Raw genomic sequence first — 24,111 nt, 5'->3', positions numbered from 1 at the left:
CAATTCCTTTCCTCTGCCCCATAATATCTATGTCCTTTCTCAGGGTGAAGCAGCCAGAGTGGACATCGTCCCAAATCCATCAAGACTGAAAAATAAACAAAGATAAGTGGGGAGTGTAACCATGGACCAAAGCAGATTTATTGTTATTGTAGTTATTATCTTGCCCTAACAGAGTAACTTGTAACATTTATATACAAAAAAATAAGACACATACTGCCCTTAAATATTATGCAGGAAAACAAAAGCGAGAGGGATAACAACATTCAAGCTATTCAATACAGAAGGCTAAAAATTTTTTTGCCTACCTCCACCCCAACCTATTTATCGCAGTTATTAGAACTATGCCAAGAGCACTGGGACAAACAATATCAATTTTAACCTTTATCTGAATAATGAGATTTCCTAAGATCTATAAATCTATTCCTTGACCAATGTATACTGTTACATATAAATAACCAATGGACTGGCATGAGAGAAGCAGCTGTCTAAGGAACCAGCTAGGCGGAGAGGGAGGACTCAGTACGGAATGCAGTGGCAGAGATCAAAGAGCTACTTACAGCGTTATTGGTGATTCTACTATCCTAAACCCACCTTAGAACGAATTTAGAGTGTTCACAGGTAGAAAGAGGTTGGAGCAGGGGATAAATTCCTCTGTTACCACAATTATCGATTTCTCAAACCTACATTTAAAGCTAAATATATGGGAAAGGAGGAACAGAAGAAATGTTGGAATATGGGACTATGCTGAACACATGAGAACCATCCACATGGTTCTGGTTATATATAAAATGCTCCATGGATTTCAAGGATTACTTGTAATGCAGTAAAAAATGTGACAAAGGAATTAGGAGCAGTGAGTGATGTGAACTGGATAAAAGAGATCTTTGAAAGCTGATGACTTCTGTTAAAACATTTCGCTAGTTTATTGCTTTTAAAGCAACAGGTGCTTCACCATTCTGTCTCTACTTTTTATCCATGAAATGACAAATTGGAAAAAGTAAGTTCTCTGTTCTTTGTTGAACATTCTTTGGTCTTTGCATTTCCCCAGGAAGAAAGCGGGAAAAAGAAAGGGCCTTCCTTACCATGTTACAGCTAATACTTCTAATATATATACATTGCATTAAACAAATATAGTAAAACCTCATTCATTTGGGGCCTTTATTTTGGCATTTGTAATAACACGGATAAAACTTAATTGCTTTATTGCCTTTGAACTGTCTGTGGTGTAATTGAAAGAATAAGTTCTCTTAAAAGAAAACTTTACAATTGGAAAATTTCACTCATTGGATAGAACTTTTCTACTTTATTCTCAATTGGGGAGATTTTATTGTGTATGAAACAAAATACTGCCTGACTAAATTAGAAATACTCACTGCATAAGCCACATCTCAATAATAAACTCTACAAAGTGATCAAGTGTTAGCAAAGGAGACAAAAGGTAATCCTAGGGAACGTGGAAGCTCTGGGAACTACTCCCTGGTTTCTGAAAATATATTATCTGACCTAGTAGTGACGGTCTAGTCTAGACTTATATCCAGAGGCTGGAAAAGAGCTAGGGTATCTTTTATTAGATGAGTATGAGAAAAGAAAATGGTTTTTGCCTACATAGATTATTTAAAAACAAAAACATAGAATTCTGTCTAGAGATGAGTGACCACTGATCACTAAAGAAACAAGCATCTTCCCTTCTAGTAATTGCTTTCTCTCATTAGGATACTGTACAGAGCACCTATTTCCCCTTTCTCCATAATTACCTTCTAGGAGTTACATCACAACTACATGTATTTTTTGTTTATGTTCAAAACAGAAGTTAAAATTAGGTTTCAATTGATTAAAAAAGGCTAGAGTTTTTTGTTTTTTTTTTAGGCCGTATGAAAGAGAAAAATACTACTTGTGAACTCTATAATTCAACATCAATTTATTTAATAAACAAACATGTCTCCCGTGGCCACACATTGTATTGGACATAAAATAACGAAACAAGAGGCGCTCTCACTTTCTAGTGAGGGAGGCATAAATGAAGGTAGTAAGGGCCGTGAAAGAAGCAGGACAGGAGCAACCACCATTTCAGCAAATGTGTATGTCCAAACATGGTTTAAGTTTCAAACTCTGATGTTTTATCTAATGTTATTTATCAACCTTGACACTTTCATCACTTCTTATTTCTCAAAATGAGAACTATACCAGCTAATATTTTTCAACTGTATATAATTTAAGTAGAAAACTAGTCACAGGTCTAGAATCAGTAAATTTATCTGAACCATGATGTGTCTTCTTTGGGTAATGGAAAGGTAGATCCAGAGCAGCAACAAGGAACTTTTTGTGATATAAGCTATGACCTAATCTCAGGAACAAAACAAGAACCTCACACATACATGCAAAAGGGTCTCCTTGAAATTGAGAACTTTTAAGCAAGCTGGAAAGTACAGCTATCAGAGGGTGGAGTCATAAACAAGAGGCTACTACTAGGGATAATAACATTTAGGATACTATATCTTACAATATAAAATGGCACCGTAGGAAGCAAAGAAGGATTGGATTAAAGGATCCCTCTCTCCTTCCTCCCATTCCTTCTAAGAGAACAGCTGCAGTCTGTAGCTGTAAGTATTTTTATAGTTTGGGATTGAAGATGGAAAATGACTCATCCACATAGTATTTTGCACTGCCTTTTCCCCATGCTCCCATATTTGTTGTGACCCACTCAGACTTCAACATTCTCAATACCCAAAAAATGGCTGTACCCTCCTTTTGATTCCTCAGCTTATAGGAAACTCATACTGAGGATGGCTTTTTAAAGCTTGTAGCTGAATACTAATGGCAGTTTGCCTCTCTACCACCAAGTAACTCAAGCCCCATAATACCCTAACCAAATTTCGGTCAGAAACTGGAGTTATTAAAAAAAAACTTCAATGACTGCTTATTGCATAGAAACAGAAATTTTAGCCAAAATAAAAACAGAACAAATTAAAAAAAAAAACTTCCTGATAAACAGAAAAATAGTAAATGAAAGCTAGAATGCAGAAGCAAATGTAGATTTCTTACTAAAAACAAAAATTTGTTTTTAAAAATTCCTTTCTAGTGTTATTTTTATATGTTTTGGTCTGTACAAAATTATGAATTATTGAAAATGCCAAGCTTATTCTTTTTTTAAAAAAAAGATTTATTCCTCCCCCCCCCCCCCCCCCCCCAAATTGTCTGCTCTCTGCATCCATTCTCTGTGTGTTCGTCTGTGTCTGCCTGTATTCTCATCAGGTGGCACTGGGGATCTGTGTCTCTTTTTGTTGCGTCATCTTGCTGTGTCAGCTCTCCGTGTGTGTGGCACAACTCCTGGGCAGGCTGAGGTTTCATGCTGGGCGGCTCTCCTTGCGCAGGGGCCACTCCTTGTGCAGGGGGCACCTTTATGCGGGGGCATCCCTGCGTGGGCCGGCACTCCTTGTGCACAGTGGCACTGCACATGGGTTAGCTCACGACATGTGCCAGAAGGCCCTGGGTATCGAACCCTTGGAACTCCTGTATGGTAGGCGGACACTTTATCTGTTGAGCCACACCTGCTTCACCCAAGCTTATTCTTGATTACTGATAACACGATTTCTCAAAAATTCATTCGTTCTTAGAGTCAGTATTCACTTTGCTACAAACTTCAATAAAATTTCATTGCATACCTTTCGAAAAGACAGATTAAGTAATCACATGCTTCTGTTTATAATTAAATGTCTTCACAAAAAGTAGTGACTATGAAGCACAGAATATAGTTCGTTGTTTCTTGGCCCCCTTATCCTGTGGCTCACTTATTCATTAACATTTAACTCAGATTTAACTCCTCTAGGAGTCCTTCCCTGTGTACCCCTTTTGGAATAGGTATCCTCCCTGTTAACACTTAAAGAACCTTGAATAAACTTTTATCAAAGCCTTAATGACTCTCTACTGGAATTATCTGTCTCCTACCACAATGAATTCCTCAAGAACAGAAACTATCTTTTTTCTCTGTATCCCCAGCACCTAGTACATACAGATGGTTTGAAAAATAAAATACATGCCAGGAACAAATGGATCTTTATGAATGGGAATCAATTCCTAATTCAAAGTGTGATACTAAAAAAATAATGATTTTGGGAAGCAGATGTGACCCAAGCAGTTGGGCACCTGCCTACTACATGGGAGGTCCTGGGTTTGGTTTCCTGTGCCCCCTTAAAAAGAAGATGAGCACAAATGAACAGGCACAGAGCAGGCAGCAAGCACAAAACAATAGGGGGTAGGGGTGGGGGTGTGTAAAAATAAATAAATCTTAAAAAAAATAACAATTTTAAATATTTCAGCTTTTGGATTAATATGAAAAGTTTGGTTTTGTGCTTATATAGCTTAAACCCTATTAGCAATTTAGTAAAATATCTTTAGATATGTGGGTATGTACTCTGCCATATGCAATTTCACTAAGGTATACATACAAACAGAAACAAAGGCCCTTTAATTCTTTATATTATATTCACAAATTACTCATTCTGCTAATTACTTTAGATTTAAAAAATACCTTCCTAACAAGGGGAAAAAGAGATAAAGCCATTAACAGGCGGTGGGACTGATAATTGTACCAAAGGATACTGACTTACTTTCTGCCTATACCAGAAACCATGGAATGTCAGCGACAGAATGCTCTGACTGGATTACACCGGCTGCTTCACATCGACTTCTGCAAATCTAAATGAATAAGCTGGTGGCTCTCAAGACTGAAACCATGGTTGATATAGGTCTTAACTGATTTTTTTTGCCTTCAGCTTGGAGTTCAATGATAGAACTTACTACACTACTTATAAAATTGTGCTATTAAACATTATTTTAGTAGATGAGCAACAAATAAGCCAGACATTTTACCAAGCCTTGGCAAAACATGTAAAGTTTACTAAAAAAAGGTACTAAGATGCAAGCCATTCATGTTTCTGTTGGTATTTAAAAATTAAATCATTACTAAATAAGTAATGATATGCAGAAATCTGATTATATATAATAATATTTTGGCAAATTAATTCACTCTTCAAGCAAAGCTCTGCTTTGTATCTGTGATGCACTAACACAGAACAAATCATTTGAGTTCTGGCAATAATTTGTCAAAACCTCCCTTTCCACTTTTATAAAATTTTGACATATTTCATGATAAGATATTCACACTTTCATGGATTTCTGCAGCTACTTTTAACAAGGAAGATGAAAAAGAAATTGCACAGTGGAATTTGCTGAATGATTACGAGAAAACCCAAACAGATTTTTCTGCTTTAAGGTAGGACATTTACACCACTTGAATTGCCACTATTAATAGTACCCACAGGCACTTTTATCCTTCAACTATCTTTCCCCTTCTTATAAAGATGGTATCAAATGGGGAAAGTGAGTTCTACATCTCAACCTTCACAGAATTTCAAATGCAGGAAAGAAGTATTCACTGTGTCAGTGAATCATCCTAAGGTAGCACAATCATTACTATTTGACCAGACAGCACTGATGTCTGTACCAAATAGCAAGTTCTGTGGATGCATTTTAAAGAAAAATCTTTTTCCTGGTTCCTCAGAATTTCAGAATCATATACAAGAAACAAAACTGGTGAAAACTTATGTTATGATAAACTGTTCCACATTTACTTTAAGATGGGCGTGAGACACATGGGTAATCTTTTTTTTTTTTTTTTTTTTTTTTATTAATTTTTTTATTTTTTATTGACTTTGTAATAATATTACATTAAAAATATATATGTGAGGTCCCATTCAACCCCACCCCCCCCACCCCCCCTCTCCCCCCCCCCCCCCAACAACACTCGTTCCCATCATCATGACACATCCATTGGATTTGGTAAGTACATCTTTGGGCACCTCTGCACCTCATATACATTGGTTCACATCATGGCCCATACTCTCCTCTATTCCATCATGTAGGCCCTGTGAGGATTTACAATGTCCGGTGATTACCTCTGAAGCACCATCCAGGGCAGCTCACATGGGTAATCTTTCCCTTTAAAAAATCTGTTTGGTGAATTTATTCCTAAATTCACCAGTTAGATCTTGAGAAAAGGGTGGGAGAAGAGAAGGAAAAGATATTTGTAGCCTAGAATAGACAAAATCTGCAGTTCTGAAATGATCCAGGCAACCCGAATCTCCAAACCTGAATTGTTTGTGAAGTACCAAAGCAAAACTCTGAATATCGAAAGGCTTAGGTGGATTTTGTCAAAATGTTTAACTTAAAATCGTCTCTAAATTTTTGTAGGCCATTGTTTAGATAGTCTCATATTTTTGGTAAAACTTTATTAAAAAAATCTAACTATCAGTACTAATAACCTTCCTATGAATCTATGAATCTGTTCATAGGTAAATTCCTTAGACTCTAAGATACTTGAATAACCTAATGCACTTATAGGATAGAGGGTAAATATTATAAACGTGAATAAAACCCCTTGGAAGATGGATCTTTATAATTTAAAGAAGGAAGAAGAATGTGGTGACAAAGGCATGTTGTTCGAAACCGGCGGGGGCGGATTCCAGGGGCCTGTGGGAAGAAGCGGGGGAAGGGGGGGATGGAGGCAGGAGACGAGAAGAATGGAGGCAAGACAGGATTCTGATCAAGCCTCATTTACTGGGGGTAGAACATGGGGATATATAGAGAGGGAAGGGAACGTGCACATAGGTGATAGGCTGGTCTTGTGGGTGGCAGACGTCCAAGGAAGGGATTGGCTGAAAGTTTGTGCTGGGTCTGCGGAGTTTCGTGCCTTGCGCATGCGTATTGCTGTGGTCACCTGAGTAGTGGCGGGAGGGGGAGAACAAAGAAGCAGGGAGGAGAAGAATAAGGAAATGACAGGGCAGATTTGTGAACTCCACCATGTTGTGAGAGGCTGTAAACAGACCTCACAGTGGGTGGCTCCCCACAGCATGTGTTGCACTTAAAAAGGTGTAAACAGGAAGCGGACTTGGCCCAGTGGATAGGGCGTCCGTCTACCACATGGGAGGTCTGCAGTTCAAACCCCGGGCCTCCTTGACCAGTGTGGAGCTGGCCTATGCGCACTGCTGATACGCGCAAGGACTGCTGTGCCACGCTGGGGTGTCCCCGTGTAAGGGAGCCGCATGCACAAGGACTGCGCCTCGTAAGGAGAGCCGTCCAGCACGAAAGAAAGTGCAGCGTGCCCAGGAATGGCGCTGCAGACACGGGAGAACTGACGCAGCAAGATGACGCAACAAAAAAGAGACACAGATTCCCATGCCACTGACAACAACAGAAGCAGGCAAAGAACGTGCAGCAAATGGACACAGACAACAGGGGGTGGGGACGGGGGCGGGGGGAGAAATAAATAAAATAAATCTTAAAAAAAAAAAAGGTGTAAACAGTATAAGATAGAAAACAGAACTAACAGAATATATACTAGGTGTGGTGGCTTGGAGCTATGTACATGTTCTTAATTTTAAACCATTCCTGTGAATATGAACACACTGGGAATAGACTTTTTGATAAAATTTCAGTGAAAGTGTGGTATAAATGAATCAGGATGGCTCCTAATATTACTGAATGCCTTATAGAAAAAGCTACAAAGAAAGAGGCCTGAGAGGGCAGCCCGCAGCTAGATGTCAACAGAACCCAGAAGAGTATCCAGGAGAGGCTGCTATGTGCACTGCCATGTGACAGAAAAGCCAAGGACCAAGGATGGCTGGCAGCCAGCCCCAGAACACCAATCTTCTAAGAGAAAGCATCACCTGGATTTTGAAGTTCTCCTAGCCTCAAAACTGTGAGCCAATAAATCCCTGCTGTTTAAGCCAACCCATTGCATGGTATTTGTTTTGGCAGCCAGGAAATGAAAACATTGGGCTAGGACAGGGAACATACAAAGTCAGGACAGAAGGGAAGAACAGTTGAAAGGTAAGAGGCAAATATCATAAATGATCTGATTTGATATCACCCAAAAGCTAGGAGTTATGCTGATCAAAGCAGTGAACTGGAAAATAATATAGATAGAACATTTGAAACATTTTATGATGTGAAGGGAGAACATAAGAACCAGGAAGGGAATGACATAAAAACTTAGAACACAGGCTCTTAACCCCATGCTACAAGTTATACTTCCAGTGTTCATAACTCCCTGAAAACATAGGAAATGTTTGTATGTGTTTTCAGAAAAAAGAACACACAACTTTTATCACATTCTCAAATTCACAACCTATGCAAAGATAAAAATATATGATAAAGCATCAGCAAATATGAGTGATAATATGGTAAAATGTAATAATGATTAGCAAAACAAAATGCTTCAATTTGAAGTATTGCCCATTGTTAAAGTAAAGTAAAATGGCTATCTGCATTGGGCATTGCTAGGAGAAGGCCCCTTTCTGAGAATAGCTTTTCCAGGGACAAAAAATTGACCTGCAGGGATTTTCTAAGAAAAAGGCACACTTCCTATAAGATTGCTAATAAGCAACACCTAGTGATAAAACTAATTCAATCCAGCAGAAAAGTTTCTCAGAATGGATAAGCACACCATACTAATCAATATATATCTGCTCCTTACTTTTTAACACTCCCTTCCCCCGTAAAAATGGCAACTTAAAGTCAGTCAATAAGTACATTTCTTCATTTGCTTTTGCAATCACCCTATATGAACTTCCCCATTTCACTCTCTCAGCGGAGCGTCCTACTTTCCAAATGGGATGCTGCCCATTGATGAATCACTTAATAAAGCTGTGAAATCTTAAAAGCTTATCTTTTACCACCATTTTAGAACATATAGTTAATGAACTTTAAATAAGTGACATGAATATTGGACAATTTTCTACATATAGTAGAGGTGCCTTTTAAAATTAAAGAGAGAGAAAAAAAATCTTCCCCAACATGACTAAGTATGCTGAGAAACTGAAATGAGAAACCTCTTCAGACCAGGACTTGTAAAAATGTCCCACATTTAATTAAAATTGCTAATACAGATTAATTAAAATAAGGAATACACAACTGCTGTCTATACAGAATAAAGCAAAATAGGAGAGAAATCATTGCTGTAGAGAACATTCAAATGAAAACAATAAAATCCTATATGAAAATATGCAAAATTCTGCTTTTTGTTTCACTATATTCTTTTACCTCCCCCCTCCCCCACTGTATTAAATAACTTGTGGGTTTACAGAACATTTATGCATAAAATATAGAGTTCCTCTATACTACCCCACCACTAACACCGTTCATTGGTATGAAACATTTGTTACAACTGATGATAGCACATTTTTATAATTGTACTATTAACTATGAGTCCATGGTTTAATTTAGGGTTCACTGTTTGTACAGTGTATTTCCATGGATTTTTTAAAAAAATACATTGTCACGATATTTATTATACAATCTAACAATTCCCCTTTTAATCATATATATATATATATATATTTCAGTGGTGTTAATTGCATTCACAAGGTTGTCCTATTATCACCACCATCACTACCAAAACATTTCCATCATTCCAAATACCCTGTACATTTTAAGCCTTACTTCCCATTCCTATCCCCACCCTGTCCACTAGTACCCTATAGCCTAAATTCTGACGCTATGAGTTTGCTTATTCTAATTGTTCCAAACCAGTGAGATCATATATTATCTGTCCCTTTGTGTCTAGTTTTTTTCACTCAGACATGATGTCTTCAAGATTCATCCACGTTATCACATGTATCAGGACTGGATTCCTTTTTACAGTTGAACAATATTCCATTGTATGCCTATACTGCATTTTATTTATCCATTCATTGGTTGATGGACACTTAGGTTGCTTCCATCTTTTGGCAATTGTGAATAATACTGCTGTGTTCAAATATCTGTTTGAGCTTCTGCCTTCAGTTCTTTTGGGCATATACTTAGTAGTGGGATTGCCAGGTCATATGGCAGTTCTATACTTAGCTTTCTGAGGAACTGCCAAACTGTTTTCCAATGTGGGTGGAACATTTTACATTGCCACCAGCAATGGATGAGTGTTTCTATTTCTCCGCATTCTCTCCAACACTTACTTTGTTTTTTTTTTTTGTTTCTGTTTTTTAATAGCAGTCATTCTAATGGGTGTGAAATGGTATCTCTCTGTGGTTTTGATTTGCATTTCCCTGATGGCTAATGATGTTGATGACATTTTCTAGCCATTTGTATATCTTCTTTAAAGAGAAATCTATTCAGGTCTTTTGCCCATTTTTTAAATGGGCTGCCTTTTTGTTATTGAGTTTTAGGACTTCTTTATAAAATCTGAATATTAAAACCCTTACCAGATACATGGTTTCCAAATATTTTTCTCCCATTCTGTAGGTTTCTTTTTATTTTGATGACAAAGTCCTTTGATGCATAAAAGTTCTAAATTTCAATGAAGTCCCATATATTTTTTGTTTTGCTGCTCATGCTTTTGATGTAAAGCCTAAAAAAACCATTGCCTAACACAAGGTCCTGTAGATGTTTCCCTACATTCTCTTGTAGGAGTTTTATAATGCTTGTTCTTATAATCCATTTTGAGTTAATTTTTGTGTGTCGTGTGACGTAGGGGTCCACCTTCATTATTTTCAAACGGAGATCCAGTTTTCCCAGCACCATTTGTTGAATAGACTATTCTTTTCCAATTGAGTAGACGTGGCCCACTTGTCTAAAATCAATTGGTCATCGACGTGAGGGTCTATTTCTGAACTTTCAATTTGATTCCATTGGCCTTTTCTCATACAAATTTGATCACTGACTTTTCCAGTTCTGCAAAGAAGGGTGTTAAAATTTTTATTGGGATTGCACTGAATCTGTAAATCACATTGGGTAGAAATGACATCTTGACAGCAGTCACCCATTCCACAAATATGGACTATCCTTCCATTTATTTAGGTCTTCTCTGATTTCTTTTAACAATGTTATGTAGATTTCTATGTATAATTCTTTACATCCTTGGTTAAATTTATTTTGAGACACGTGATTCTTCTAATTTGTCTTATGGGATTTTTTTTCTTAATTTCCTCTTCAGTAGACAGAAACACTACTGATTTTTGAGTGCCGCTCTTGTACCCTACCAAGTTGTAGATTGTACAAGATTTTCAATTTCTGTCTTTTGACTGGAGTTTAACCCATTTACATGTACATTAACTAACTACTGGTAATGTAGAACTTTCCTAAGCCTATTTTCAACTTAGTCTTTGCAAGTCTTATACCCTTTTTGTTCTTCAATTCTTCCATTATTCCCTTTCACATTTATTTGCTTGCTCTGTCTCTTCGGACAATGTTTTTTACTTTTACCATACTTGGTAATTTTTTGTTGAAATACTGACAATGTATTTGATAAAGCAAGCTGAGGTAAACAGGCTTTTGGTGTGAGGTTTTTGTTTATCTGGCTATGTTTTATGTTTATCTACTTGCTATAGTTGTAGGTGTCAGGACTAAAATTTCCTCTAGTGTCCTTGTTTTTGTCTCCACTATTGTCTTTGGGTTTACCTAGAGATTTCTATAAAACAGGGCCTGAGCTTTGCAGCTTCTTCAGCTGTAATTCCCTGTCATTACTGATGTGGTGGTTAGGTATGGGGTTAGGGAAGCATTCTATAATCCTAATATTAGGTCTGTCTTTCAGTGACCTCTACCCTTGAGCTGTGACCTTCATTAAGTATTTCTCAAAATTCTTCTGCCTTCCTGAAATAAGATATGAAGGCCAAAGGGGGTTGGAACTAGGTATTTTCCTTCTCCAACATTAAAGGTGAGAGAGGGCTAGCATTGGGTACCCTTTCCCCCATGGCAGTCCGCCTCTGGTAAAATTCCTTTCCTTGAGGACATGCTTTGTTAAGAGTAGAATGCTCTGGGTATACTGCAGATTTGGTTACTTTCCCCCTCTCCCAGTCCAAAAGCATTAGGGGCTTCATCCTTAAGACTTAATGGCTTACTGGAGGTAAAACTAATGCAAGTGTAGGTCCCCCTAAATCTCGTCCCCAGGAATTTTTATCTCTCAAGCTACTCTGGCTTAGGTCTAGAAAATTAGCCAATTATCCTGTAAGTGTTGCTACTAGTTGCTGGCTCTAGTGGCAGCTTCTATGCCCAGTACAAGGTGATTCTCTGGATTTGCCTGTTTTCCCATTATCAAGCAACAGTTTGCCCTATGACTGCAACTCTCTGAAGGAAGTAAGATTATCACTGGAATACTTTACTACTTTTTTATTGCAATAGTTTCCTGGCTAAATTCCAATTCTTCCTTATAATCCTTTTCTGACTTGTCATTAAAGACTCTTACTCTTGGTTAATCTGAGAATAAGAACTATTAGAAGAAACAAGTCTTTTATATACATGTTAATGTATGCCGGACTGATAATTAGATGAACCTTTAGGAGGTGTTCAGCTGTTTACTGTTTTTCCTTTGCAGTATGGCAGTCACAACTATGCACCTACTGAAGCAACATTTAAAGCAGTTCTACACTACCATTAGAGCAATCCCCTAACCTAGATGTCAATCCTGGGACAAGTCCAACCATTCTAGAACTCCCCAGGACTGTGGATTTGAACAGAGTCAGATGCCATATTAGGGATCTGCTTCTGATTTGAGCTGGTTCTTCACTGGGCAATTATGGCCAAATTAAACTGAAAAATATTCTGTCTTTAAAATACTCAGTGAGAGGGGGGAGCAGATGTAGCTCAAGCAATTGAGTGCCCATCTCTCACATGGGAGGTCCTGGGTTCAGTTCCCAGTGCCTCCTAAAGAAGGCAAGCAGATGCTGCAACCAACTATACGTTGCAACCTGTAGGCACCAGAACCGCTGCAACCACCGCAACCAGCAGAGTGGAAGTGGCTTAAGCAGTTGGGCACTTGCCTCCAAAATGGGAGGTCCTAGGTTCAGTTCCCCGTGCCTCCTAAAGAAGATGAGCAGACAATGAGCAGGCAGTGGAGGGAATCGGGGGGTGGGTGGGGGGAATTAAAAAAATAAATTTTATTTGAGATTATGTCCAGCGTAAATACATTTAAAATAGTGTGATTTAATCTCTTGGTATTTATGTTGTACATACACAAAAACACAGAAATCAACCCAGTTATTTTTTATTTTGTTTCCTGATTGTGTATATACCCCTGAATGGAAAAAATGGCAAGATAATCCCAAACGGTAGGTATACAAATATTTCCTTCAGAGTATCTAAAACAATTTGTGGAGAAACTTTGTGCTTTCCTAATTGAGGTTCATTTTGTCTAACTTTTAAAATGGTCTGCATTTCTAGGGCAGAATACCATCTAAGTGATGAGGGACTGAAGAGGAAGATGCCTGGAACTGTAATTTCTAACAGGAAACACACTTGAGAAATAAAGTTTCTAGCAGATAACAGATAAAGCATATAATATACATGTAGTTAAACTTAAGATTTTGTAAGGCCTTATTTCTTAATTTTACTGGTAATTACAATTTTTATTTCACACATCACACATTTATGGAACTTTTGTAGATATCAATGAAGATTTTCTAAATATGACTCATTAAATATTATTTCTATACTAACATTATTTAACCTGAGGATGTTTATAATAATAATCTTATTTGTGCAGAGTAGATTATATATTCCTTGTTAGTTTACTCTGACAAATATTTACCACTTTTTAAACTATGAATACAACTTTTAAATTCTTATACTTTACTAGAAATTTAGGATGTAAGAACTGTCATAATTCATAAAATTCCAAAATTTATAGTAACAAAAGCATTAATTTTTTAAAAAGATTTTTTTAATTTCTCGCCCCTTCTCCCCCAACCCCCCCGCCCCTGTTGTCTGCTCTCTGTGTCCATTCGCTGCATGTGTATATTCTTCTTTGTCCGCGTCACAGGAATCTGTGTTTCTTTTTGTTGCATCATCTTGCTGTGTCAACTCTCCATGTGTGTGGTGCCATTCCTGGGCAGGCTGCACTTTCTTTTGCGCTGGGCGACTCTCCTTACGGGGCTCACTCCTTGTGCGTGGGGCTCCCCTACACGGGGGACACCCCTGCGTGAGAGGGCACTCCTTGCGCGCATCAGCACTGTGCGTGGGCCAGCTCCACACGGGTCAAGGAGGCCCAGGGTTTGAACCGCGGACCTCCCATGTGGTAGACGGACGCCCTATCCACTGGACCAAGTTCGCTTCCCAAAAGCATTAATTTTTATACATTATCTACTAGAACATATATTTTATAGAATATAAGCAAATTGTAATAACTTTTTATTTGGGTTCCACTGAACAAATATAATTGCAAATTGAAAGATTAAAATATGCTTCTGCTTTTATATTATGCTGTTTTCTTTTTTCCTTGTTTCTCCCCCTCCCCACCAGAAAGTTACTTCTTTTAATACATGTTTATAGGATATATAAGTACTTTCCCTCTATTATAAAAGGAAGGAATATAAGACAACCTCTCATTCATGCAGGGCAAATAACTATGTCAAAAGCACAAATTACATCTAATTACAGGGTATAACTTTATCGTCTTTCTTTTCATAAACTAGCCATTTACCCACTTTAATTTTTGACTTCCATTTGGGTTTATTAACATCAAAGGTTTGTCATCACCTATTTGTTTCTATAGACATTTTTACCTGAGGCAATAAAGTATAAAATCTTCTTTGCATTCTTAATTTCCTGCTGCAAGAAAGCCTCAGTATTCACTGGGCTTACACTGTTTCACGGTTACTGAACTTCTGTATGTTGCTGTTCCGTTTATTGCCTTTGGCATAGCAATTTTAAATGCACGACCATTAAACCCAGTGAATTGCACACAAACACATTAGCAGTATGTGCCAATAAGTTCTAGTTTTACCCATTGTTTTGATCTTATTTTTTTTTCTTTTTCACACACACAAAAAATCACCACAAATATAGTGAGAGCTCAAAATATAAGAAAGGAATGCCAATTTAAATTTTAAATTGTTTAGGGCTCTTACAGCAAATTAAAATACCTCTTATTATTTAGATTTTTAAAACTTTCATTGATATGGTATGAAAAAGAGAGGCCTACATCTAATTAAACTCGCAAGTTCTCTTCCAAAATCAATATATTTCATTTGATTGTTTAAGCATAATGGTCCACATTTCTTGCTCTGTTATTTAAAAGTTGTGACCATTAGTTTTAGTTAGGTTGCTCTTACAAAATAAAAAATATAAATCAAAATATGAATTTAAATAATAACAAAGAAAAACAATCTTTGGTATTCTCTTACTATTTTAGAATTTTAATAATTTTTAGATTCAATCCAAGATGCATTATTTACTTGTATTAAACTTATAACACCAAGGTTTCATAAAAATAACTGTTAGTACTTTTAAAAATATATTTATTTATTTTTATTTATTACCGCCCCCGCCCCCCATTGTCTGCTCTCTGTGTCTATTCACTGTGTCTGCTTGTCTTCTCTTTAGGAGCATGGGGAACTGATTCAGGATCTTCCAGAGACGAAGAGAGGTGCTCATTCTGTTGCACCACCTCAGCTCCCTGGTCAGTTGCATCTCTTATTGTTTCTCCTCTGTGTCTCTTTTTGTTGTGTCATCTTGCTGCACCAGCTCTCTGTGCAGGCCAGCACTCTACCCAGGGTAGCACACCTAAACGGGCCAGCAATCTGTGTGCGCCAGCTTCCATGTGGGCCAGCAGGCCTTCACCAGGGAATCGAACTCTGGACCTCCTTTATGGTAGACAGGAACCCAATTGCTTGAGCCACATCTGCTTCCCACTTGTTAGTACTTTATAGGAACATTTATAAAAACCCAATGAACTGATATATTAAAAAGTAAGCTATTACAAGTCTGTGACAATTGGTCCTATATTCATATATTCTTTAACAATGTCAGAGAGGGTAGATCTGTAAATCTATGTTAGTAGGTATGTTAGATCATATGGCTGCCAGTTAGGATGGCATTCCTTACAAGGGGCTGATTACAAGGTTCCTGTCCTCATTTTTCAAATTCAGTGTAGGAGCCCAGTGGTCCACACAGACCAGCTCCAGCAGCACCATCAGGCCACACTCTCCCACCCAGTAGGTGAGTCTGTATAGCAGTTCCAGGCAGCCCCCACATTCTGGCATTGGCAAGCTTCTTCTACAGATCAGGTTTGGCCTGTGCCACCTGGCAAGTCTCCTCACCATTGGCAACTTTTCTATTCCAGTGGAGCCTTGCCCTCTTCAAAAAGGCTGGACTCAGCCTTGGAGGTGAGAGAAGAGCTCTCCTGAGTCTTTGCTGCCTTCATTCATCATGCTCCCTCAGCCTAGAGAGAATAGCTACTTTTAAAACAATACAATTACATATTACATAAAAATTCTGTAACTCACTCTTTACAAATTTATCTTCTAAATTCTTTCAAATTCATTCAATAACTTAGCCATCATCAAATCTATCCTGATTATAGCAACAGTTTCCCTAACTAATTTTCAGTTAACTTAAAGTTTTGATACTTTCTCCACAAGTAAGACTGTCTCGAATCCCCATACTCTGCACACTGCCTGCAGAGTAGGCACTTCAATAACTGTAGATGGAAGAAAGGAAAGGAAGATTCCAGCTTATTTGTTGTTTCACAACTATGAATTCTACCCTTAACTCTTTATTTATTTATCCCCACTCCCCCATTACTGTCTGCGCTCACTGATGCTGTGTCTGTTCGTTGTGTGTGCATTTTCTTTTTTAGCAGGCACCAGGGACTGAATCTGGGACCTCTCATTTGGGGAGGGAAGCGCCCAATACCTTGAACCACCTTCGCTCCCTGCTTGTTGTGTCTCTCAATGTATTTCTTCATTGTGGCTCTTCATTGCATCATCTTGTTGCATCAGCTCTCTGTGCCAGCCTGTTGTGCCAGCTCGCTGTCTTGCTTGTCTTATTTAGGAGGCATGGGAACCAAACCCAAGACCTCCCATGTGGTAGGTGGGCACTCAACTGCTTGAGCAACATCGTTTTCCAACCCTTAATTCTTGACTGACACACAAAGCAAGTGGCTGGTCACAAGGGAAACCTGAAAAGTGTATGGCTTGACTGATATACATTCATTATCTTTACTGGAAAAATCACTTGGTGTGATGGTTCAAAATGAAAGATATTATCACTATTAATATAGATATGTATCTATATTATCTATTACAAGGTATTACCATCTTGTAATAACAAGTAAAATAACTATAAACATACTAATGCATAAAATAAAATGGGGGGAGTAGATGTAGTTCAAGTGGTTGAGCACCTGCTTCCCATGAATGAGGCCCCAGGTTTGATCCCTTGTACTTCCTAAAAAACAAACAACTCTCTTTGGGAAGTGGATGTAGCTCAGGGGTTGACCATCTGCTTCCCATGTTTGAGGTCTTGGGTTCAATTCCCAGTACCTTCTAAAAAAAACCCAACAAATAACAAACAAAAAACATAATAAAAAGAAAATTAAAAAAAAATGTTATCAAGAGATGGCTTATTTTTTAATAAATAAATTTTATTGGTATTAATAGACATACAATTTGGGAAGTGGATTTGGCCCAAGAGATAGGGGGTCCACCTACCACATGGGAGGTCTAAGGTTCACACCCAGGGCCTCCTGACCCGTGTGATGAGCTTACTCAACAACAGCGCTGATGTGTGCAAGGAGTGCCGTGCCACGCAGGGGTGTCCCCCACATAGGGGAGCCCCGCGCACAAGGAGTGCGCCCTGTATGGAGAGCTGCTCAGTGTGAAAGAAAGTTCAGCCTGCCCAGGAGTGGCGGCTGCACACAAGGAGAGCTGATGCAGCAAGATGCTGCAGCAAAAAGAGACACAGAGTCCTGGTGCCGCTGACAAGAATACAAGTGGACACAGAAGAACACACAGTGAATGGACACAGAGAGCAGACAACTGGGGCAGGGATGGGGGAGGGAAGTGGAGAGAAATAAAAATAAACCTTTAAAAAAATAAAAATAAACATATAATTCATCCAAAGGATATCATCAATGATATTTGCTATAAACACATAGTTTATTCATCACTTCAGTCATTATTAGAGCATTTCAATATAATAATAAACAAAAAAAAACCCAAAAAACAAGAAAATTCCATACCTCTCAATCTCTCTGTGCTTCCCCCACCATACATAGCTACTGTTTCTGGCTATTCTATCCAAAGTGTATAATCAATCGTTTTTAGTATAATCACAATGTTGTACATTTTCATCTCAAAAATTTTAGAACAATTTCAATACTCCAAAAAGAAAGACTACAGACCCTTAGCATTCCTTCCTCGGACTTATATAACCACTACTCTCCTTTCATCTTTATAAATTGATTTATATTTGCATTTTACATAAATGGAAACACACAATATTTAGTACTCTGTGTCTGGTCTCCTTCACTTAGTATAATGTTTTGGGTTTTTTGTCTGATATTAACATTTTGTACTATTAACTTATATCTGTTTAGCTTCAAAGAAAAACGGTCTTATATATGCAATTCTACCCATATTAATATTTCACATAATATATTTAATTCATAATAGGGCAATCATACAGTATTTGTCCTTTTGTGTCTGCCTTGCTTCACTCAACATGTCCTCCAGGTTCATCTATTTTGTCATGTTTCATGATTTCATTTCTTCTTACAGCTGCATAATATTCCATTGTGTGTATATTTCAAAATTGTTTATCCATTCATCAGTTGATGGACATCTGGGTTATTTCCAACTTCTGGCTCTCATGAATAATGCTGCAATGAACATCGGTATGCAAATGTCTGTATCACTGCTCTCAGGCCTTCTGGGTACATACCTAGCAATGGTATTGCTGGGTCCCATGGCAAGTCTATATTCGACTTACTTAGGAATTGCCAAACAGTCCTCCTCAGTGGCTGTACCATTCTACATTTCCACCAACAAGTGAATATGCATTCCTATCTCTCCACATCCTCTCTAACATTTAGTTTTCTGACTTTTTCATAGCAGCCAGTCTGAGGTTGTCAAATGGTATCTCATTATAGTTCTGATTTGCATTTCCCTAACTGCTAGTGATGATGAACATTTTTCATGTTTCTTTGCCATTTGTATTTCTTCCTAGGACAGGTGTCTTTTCAAGTTTTTTGCTCATTTTTTAATAGGATACTTTGTCTTTTTATTGTTGAGCTATATGATCTCCTTATATATCATGGGTACTAAACCCTTATATGTGATTGCCAAATATTTTCTCCCATTGAGTCAGCTGCCTTTTCACCCTTTTGACAAAGTCCTTTGAGGTGCAAAGTGTTGAAGTTTGAGGGGGTCCTATTTACCTAGTTTTTCTTTTGTTGCTCATGCTTTGGGCATAAGGTTCAAGAAACTACCACCTACCACAACACCTTGAAGATTTTTCTTCTAGGAGTTTTAAGGTTATCGCTTTTATATTTAAGTGCCTGATTCATTTTGAGTTAATTTTTGTATAAGGTGTGAGATAGGGGTTTTCTTTCCCTCTCTTAGATATGGCTATCCAGTTCTCCTAGCACCATTTGTTGAATAGGCAACAGCTGGGTGGAGTTAACAGCTTTGCCAAAAATCACTTGATTATAGCTGTGAGGGTCAATTTCTGGATTCTTGATTCTGTTCCATTGATCCATCTGTCTGTCCTTATGCCAGTACCATGCTGTTTTTACCACTATAGATAACTAATATGCTTTCAAGTCAGGAAGTGAGAGTCCTCCAACTTTGTTTTTCTTTTCAAAGACTTTTTTTTTTTTTTTTTTTTTTTTTTTGCTATACGGGGCCCCTTACCTTTCCAAATAAATTTGATTATTGGGTTTTCAATTTCTGCATTAAAAAAGGCTTTTGGGAGTTTTATTGGGATTGCATTGAATCTGTAAATCAGTTTGGGTAGCACTGACATCTTAACAATATTTGGTCTTCCAATCCATGAACACGGAATGTCCTTCCATTTATTTAAGTCCTCTTTGGCTTCTTTTAGCAATGTTTTGTAGTTCTCCAAAAACAGGTCTTTAATATCCTTGTTAGGTTTATTCCTAAATATTTTATTGTTTTAGTCACTATAAATGGAATTTTTTTTCTGATTTCCTCCTCAGATTGAGTATCAGTAGTGAGTAGAACTGCTATTGATTTTTGTGTATTAACCTTGTATCATGGATGCCAGCTTATTAATCACCAATCTTGGTAATTCTCAGGTATGCACGCACGCCCCCAAAGTAGTGGTGGTGAAGAAGGGGCTAACAGACCTCTCTTGGGAAATCACTGATGATTTTCAAACTATAGGCCCCCCAACCTGTGCTATATTAAGCCATTATTGCTAAGAAGAATGTGTGGCACTCTTTGGTGGTAAAAGGATGAAACCACTGTTATAAATTGGTTCAACCACAGATTAAACAAATGCTGTATCAACAGAACTTGTAAAACGATAATAAAATAGTTCCTGTATAACTTTCACTAGGTCAAAAGTGCCAGACTGAGGAGAGAATCCAAAATACTACACTGATGTAAAGTTTTTAGAAGCCCAGGGGACATTTCAGGAATTTAAAAATAAACAGACCAGAAATAGGGGAGGAAAAAAAGGAGATAAACTAAATTTTATCCTTAAACTCGGAGATAGAAAAGTTCACCTAAAATTGTCAAGTGTGTCTTTGTTCCCTTACTCACTCCTCTTCTCACCCCAGCTAGTCTCCCATAAGTCTATTTCAGGGACAATTCAGACGCTAGTAGGGGCCTTAGCTCAGTAGTACTATATTTCAATCAACACCATATTAGTCTTACCATTAAGTTCACCTGACTCTATTATTCCCTACTGACAATTTACAGTATTATTTAAGTAATTATTTAATAATGGCCTCTACCATTAGATTCTAACCTTCATGAAGATCTATAACTGTTTTGCTTAGCACTGTATTCCCGGTGACTAGCATTACAATAGATACTTGCATTAGTTAAGGTTCCCTGAGTTTTAAGCAACAGAAGCTAACTCTGCTATCTTAAGGGGCTTGAGGAAGCAGAAATTTTCTGAAAGACACTGGATGTTTCATAGAATCAGAGTTAAACTGAGGCTCAAGAAGGGAAGGAATAAGGACAGATTTATGGACTGCAGCAGAAGTTCATGGCTATTGATGGTGCTATTAACAGGGATTTGCTTCAGTAATTCCCTAGTTTCTATTTAACTGTGTTCCAATTTTCAAATTCTTTTAAGAGAGACTGTGTTTGGCCAAATTTGGGTCATAGATTTTTCCCTTGAATCAATAACTATGGCTATAGGGCAGGGTTTACACAGTACAACTATAACCACCGGGGGTCATCCCTGAGTATTGGAAACCATTCCCAGAAAAGGAAGAATTATGAAACATGTGGCCATCAAGAGAAATCTACTTTAGCACTTTACTCAATATTCTTTAATGAACAATCTGTGTTCCTAATTTATCATCCTTTGTAGAAAAATGGAAAAGCACACTTTGTGATAATGCTGCAAATAGGTTTTTTGTTTATTTTTGTTAATAGAAGCAAGGAAATAAAAGGCATCTTAGTCTCCCAGTGCTGCTGCAATCAAGTACCACAAACTGGTGGCTTAAAACAACAGAAATTGGGACTGAGTTTCTGTTTGGCCTGATGAAAAAGTTGTGGTAATAGACGGTGATGATGGTGTCTCAATTACACAAATGTAATTGATATCACTGAATTGGACACATACAAATGCTTAAAACTGAAATTCTGTATTGTATATTTGTCATCATGAAAATTTTAAAAACAAAACCAAAACATCTGTTCAATGACATTAAGCTCCATTCGTCCTAATTTATATTCCTAAAAGTAAAGGTTTTTATATATGCTATTTATTGTGGTACACACTAAGACCAGAAACCACACATAGTTTTTATTATAATTTTTGATGATTTCCTTCATGTTATACAATCTGGACAAAGTGAAAGATACATAAATACTTGTTTATACTTCTCATAGCATTTATCATAAAGCACTAAGATTGAATGAAAGGCTTTAGTTGACTAAGGCAAACTAGGTAGGATTTGAGTTAAACCTAGTAGCATAAATATGATGCTGTCAGTCACTGAAGGAAACAAGCATTTAAGTTGGTGAGTGAAGCAGGGGACAAGGGCACAAAGGCTTTTGAAATTGTCCCTTCTAAGAAGACCAGGATTTATGTCTTACATATCTGGACTGACAAGAGTCCTCAACAGTATTTAGCATATCATTTGAAAATTGTATGAATAAAAATCAGAGTTTAAAAACTGGTATGGTGGGAAAATTCAAGTCATAGACTGGGGTCAGTAAGTGAATCATTAAGGTTGGAAGGTGTATCTGAGTAAGAGTAGGTCAAAAGGCACCTATAGAGGGCTCTGATGGCAAAGCTTAAAAAATGTGGGTTTTATACTCATAGAGTGAGGCACTAATACTTTTGGAGGAAGAAAGGTCCATTATGTGGTTCAAGTGGCATCTTGGAAGATTAAGAGTCCAAAACAGGATGGATTAAGGAGGTGAGAACAGAGACACAGAACCCAATGACGAATAATAAATTGGATTGCTTGACACAATAAAAATGCTAGAAAACACTAGAAGATAGTTTCTACCACCTGTGATCAGAAATGGTGTGAGGAGGGGAGTTACTGTATGTGTTATCTACATGGCATCTTAATTTAATCCAAGTATAAAATAGCATTTGTCAACATTTCAATTCACAAGGTCTACTTTCCTCTCTTTTGCTGTATCTGAATGTTCCTTGAGCTTTTCAGTAGGCACAATGTAAATCTAACCAATAAACAGAAAAATAAGATACTCCTTTTGCTTTTCAACAAAATTCACATACAAAATCTTATTAAAACTTAAATGTACTCATGAGGTTTCAGAAGAATTAATTTTTGCTTAGTACTTGTGGCCAGCATTAAGGTTTATGTTTATGATCATATAAATGTTCTTTACGTTGACTTAATATCTGGAAATTATCAACAAGTTAATATTTATGGTTGACATTTTCATGATTAAAAAAGTCTTCTATTAAGGGCTATATACGGAACCAGTCATAAAACTTGTAGTTATACAGGCTAACAAAGGTATATGAAGATGATCTCCGGGTGGGGTAACTGGACATATACCTACCCCAGATCCCCAAATCTTAGCTTCATCAATGACGGAAGAACAACGTACAGTGAAAAAACAAATCAAGAGAGTTAAGACACGCCCATACTATCAACACCAAATTTGTGTCGTCAACTTGTTGTTCACTGTATTTAGCTTCGCGGGAATAATCCGGGGGAGGCTGAATAACCCGGTTATGACTCAACTGCTCTCACGGGCCTCTCGTGGGGGCCACGGCGCGGAAAGAGAATCCCAGGGGTCTCCTGCAGCTGAGCCTAGACTCTAGCTCCAAAAGACAGAAAGGCCGCCCCGCCCAGACCCCTCCCAGCAAAGGGCGTCTGAGCAGGGAGGGGCTTGGCTTGGCCCGTAGAAAAAGTCGTCCCTTACCTGTGCTAAGACCGTGACGCTGACCCGAGGCGCCGCGGCTTTCAAGCGACCGCTGTACCAGGCCACTCCTGCTCCTGTCAGGGCCATTCCAGCCACTGCCGCCGCTAAGGGACCAGGACTCAGCCAGGTTCGTGTGCTGGGGACCATCCCACGCCGCAGCCTTCCGCCCCAGGCCGCCAGGCGAGGACCGAACCCCGCGGCCGCCGCCATTTTTGCGGAAGTGCGCCTTGGACAGCTGGTTCGACTTCACTGCCGCCCTCCGCCCAACTCTCGCGAGATACACGGCGGCCTCCGCTTCCTCTTCGCGGGCCTGTTTCTTGATTGTGGCTGAGATGTGAGGCTCGAATTAGAGGGGGGCGGGTCGCCTTCTCCTCAGAGCTAAGGGAAAATGGTGCCCTCTGTTTGTGGGAGCACCAACCTTTTCAACAAGGAAATGTGTCTTTATGTTGGTCACTGGCGGAGAGTCCAGCTTTTGCTGGGTCCTGCGAGGGCGCTGGAAAGGAAAGCACCAAGGGCGCGAGATAGGCACCTCAGACAACCAAAGGCAGCAGGGGCGTGGTACATGGGGTGATTTGCCTTTATGATGGATTATGATCTTAAAAGTAGAATCCCACTCCAGAAGGGGCTGGAGTGTGAAACTGAAAAATTCTACATCTTCCTGAAAATTCGATTTGCTTGAAGCACCTTCACAAGCCCTATATTGAGAAATTTTGAAAACAAAACAATATATCATGCTATT

The 24,111-nt window shown here is 38.3% G+C and overlaps 1 protein-coding gene across 1 annotated transcript in view; it reads right to left on the bottom strand.

The window, feature by feature from the left end:
* Positions 1–23,651, bottom strand: part of MICU2 (mitochondrial calcium uptake 2) — a 129,080-nt gene extending 105,429 nt beyond the window's left edge. Inside the window, exon 1 of the mRNA XM_004467547.4 lies at positions 23,373–23,651. Within this exon, the coding sequence (XP_004467604.1) occupies positions 23,373–23,582 (210 nt within the window). The 5' untranslated portion in view covers positions 23,583–23,651. The remainder of the gene's footprint in view (positions 1–23,372) is intronic.
* Positions 23,652–24,111: the final 460 nt, after the last annotated feature.

The sequence above is a fragment of the Dasypus novemcinctus genome, chromosome 15, assembly GCF_030445035.2.
Source record: "Dasypus novemcinctus isolate mDasNov1 chromosome 15, mDasNov1.1.hap2, whole genome shotgun sequence".
In the NCBI taxonomy this organism is placed as follows: Eukaryota; Metazoa; Chordata; class Mammalia; order Cingulata; family Dasypodidae; genus Dasypus; species Dasypus novemcinctus.
Note: the sequence above shows the minus strand (reverse complement) of the source record. Positions and strands in the feature narration are given on the sequence as shown.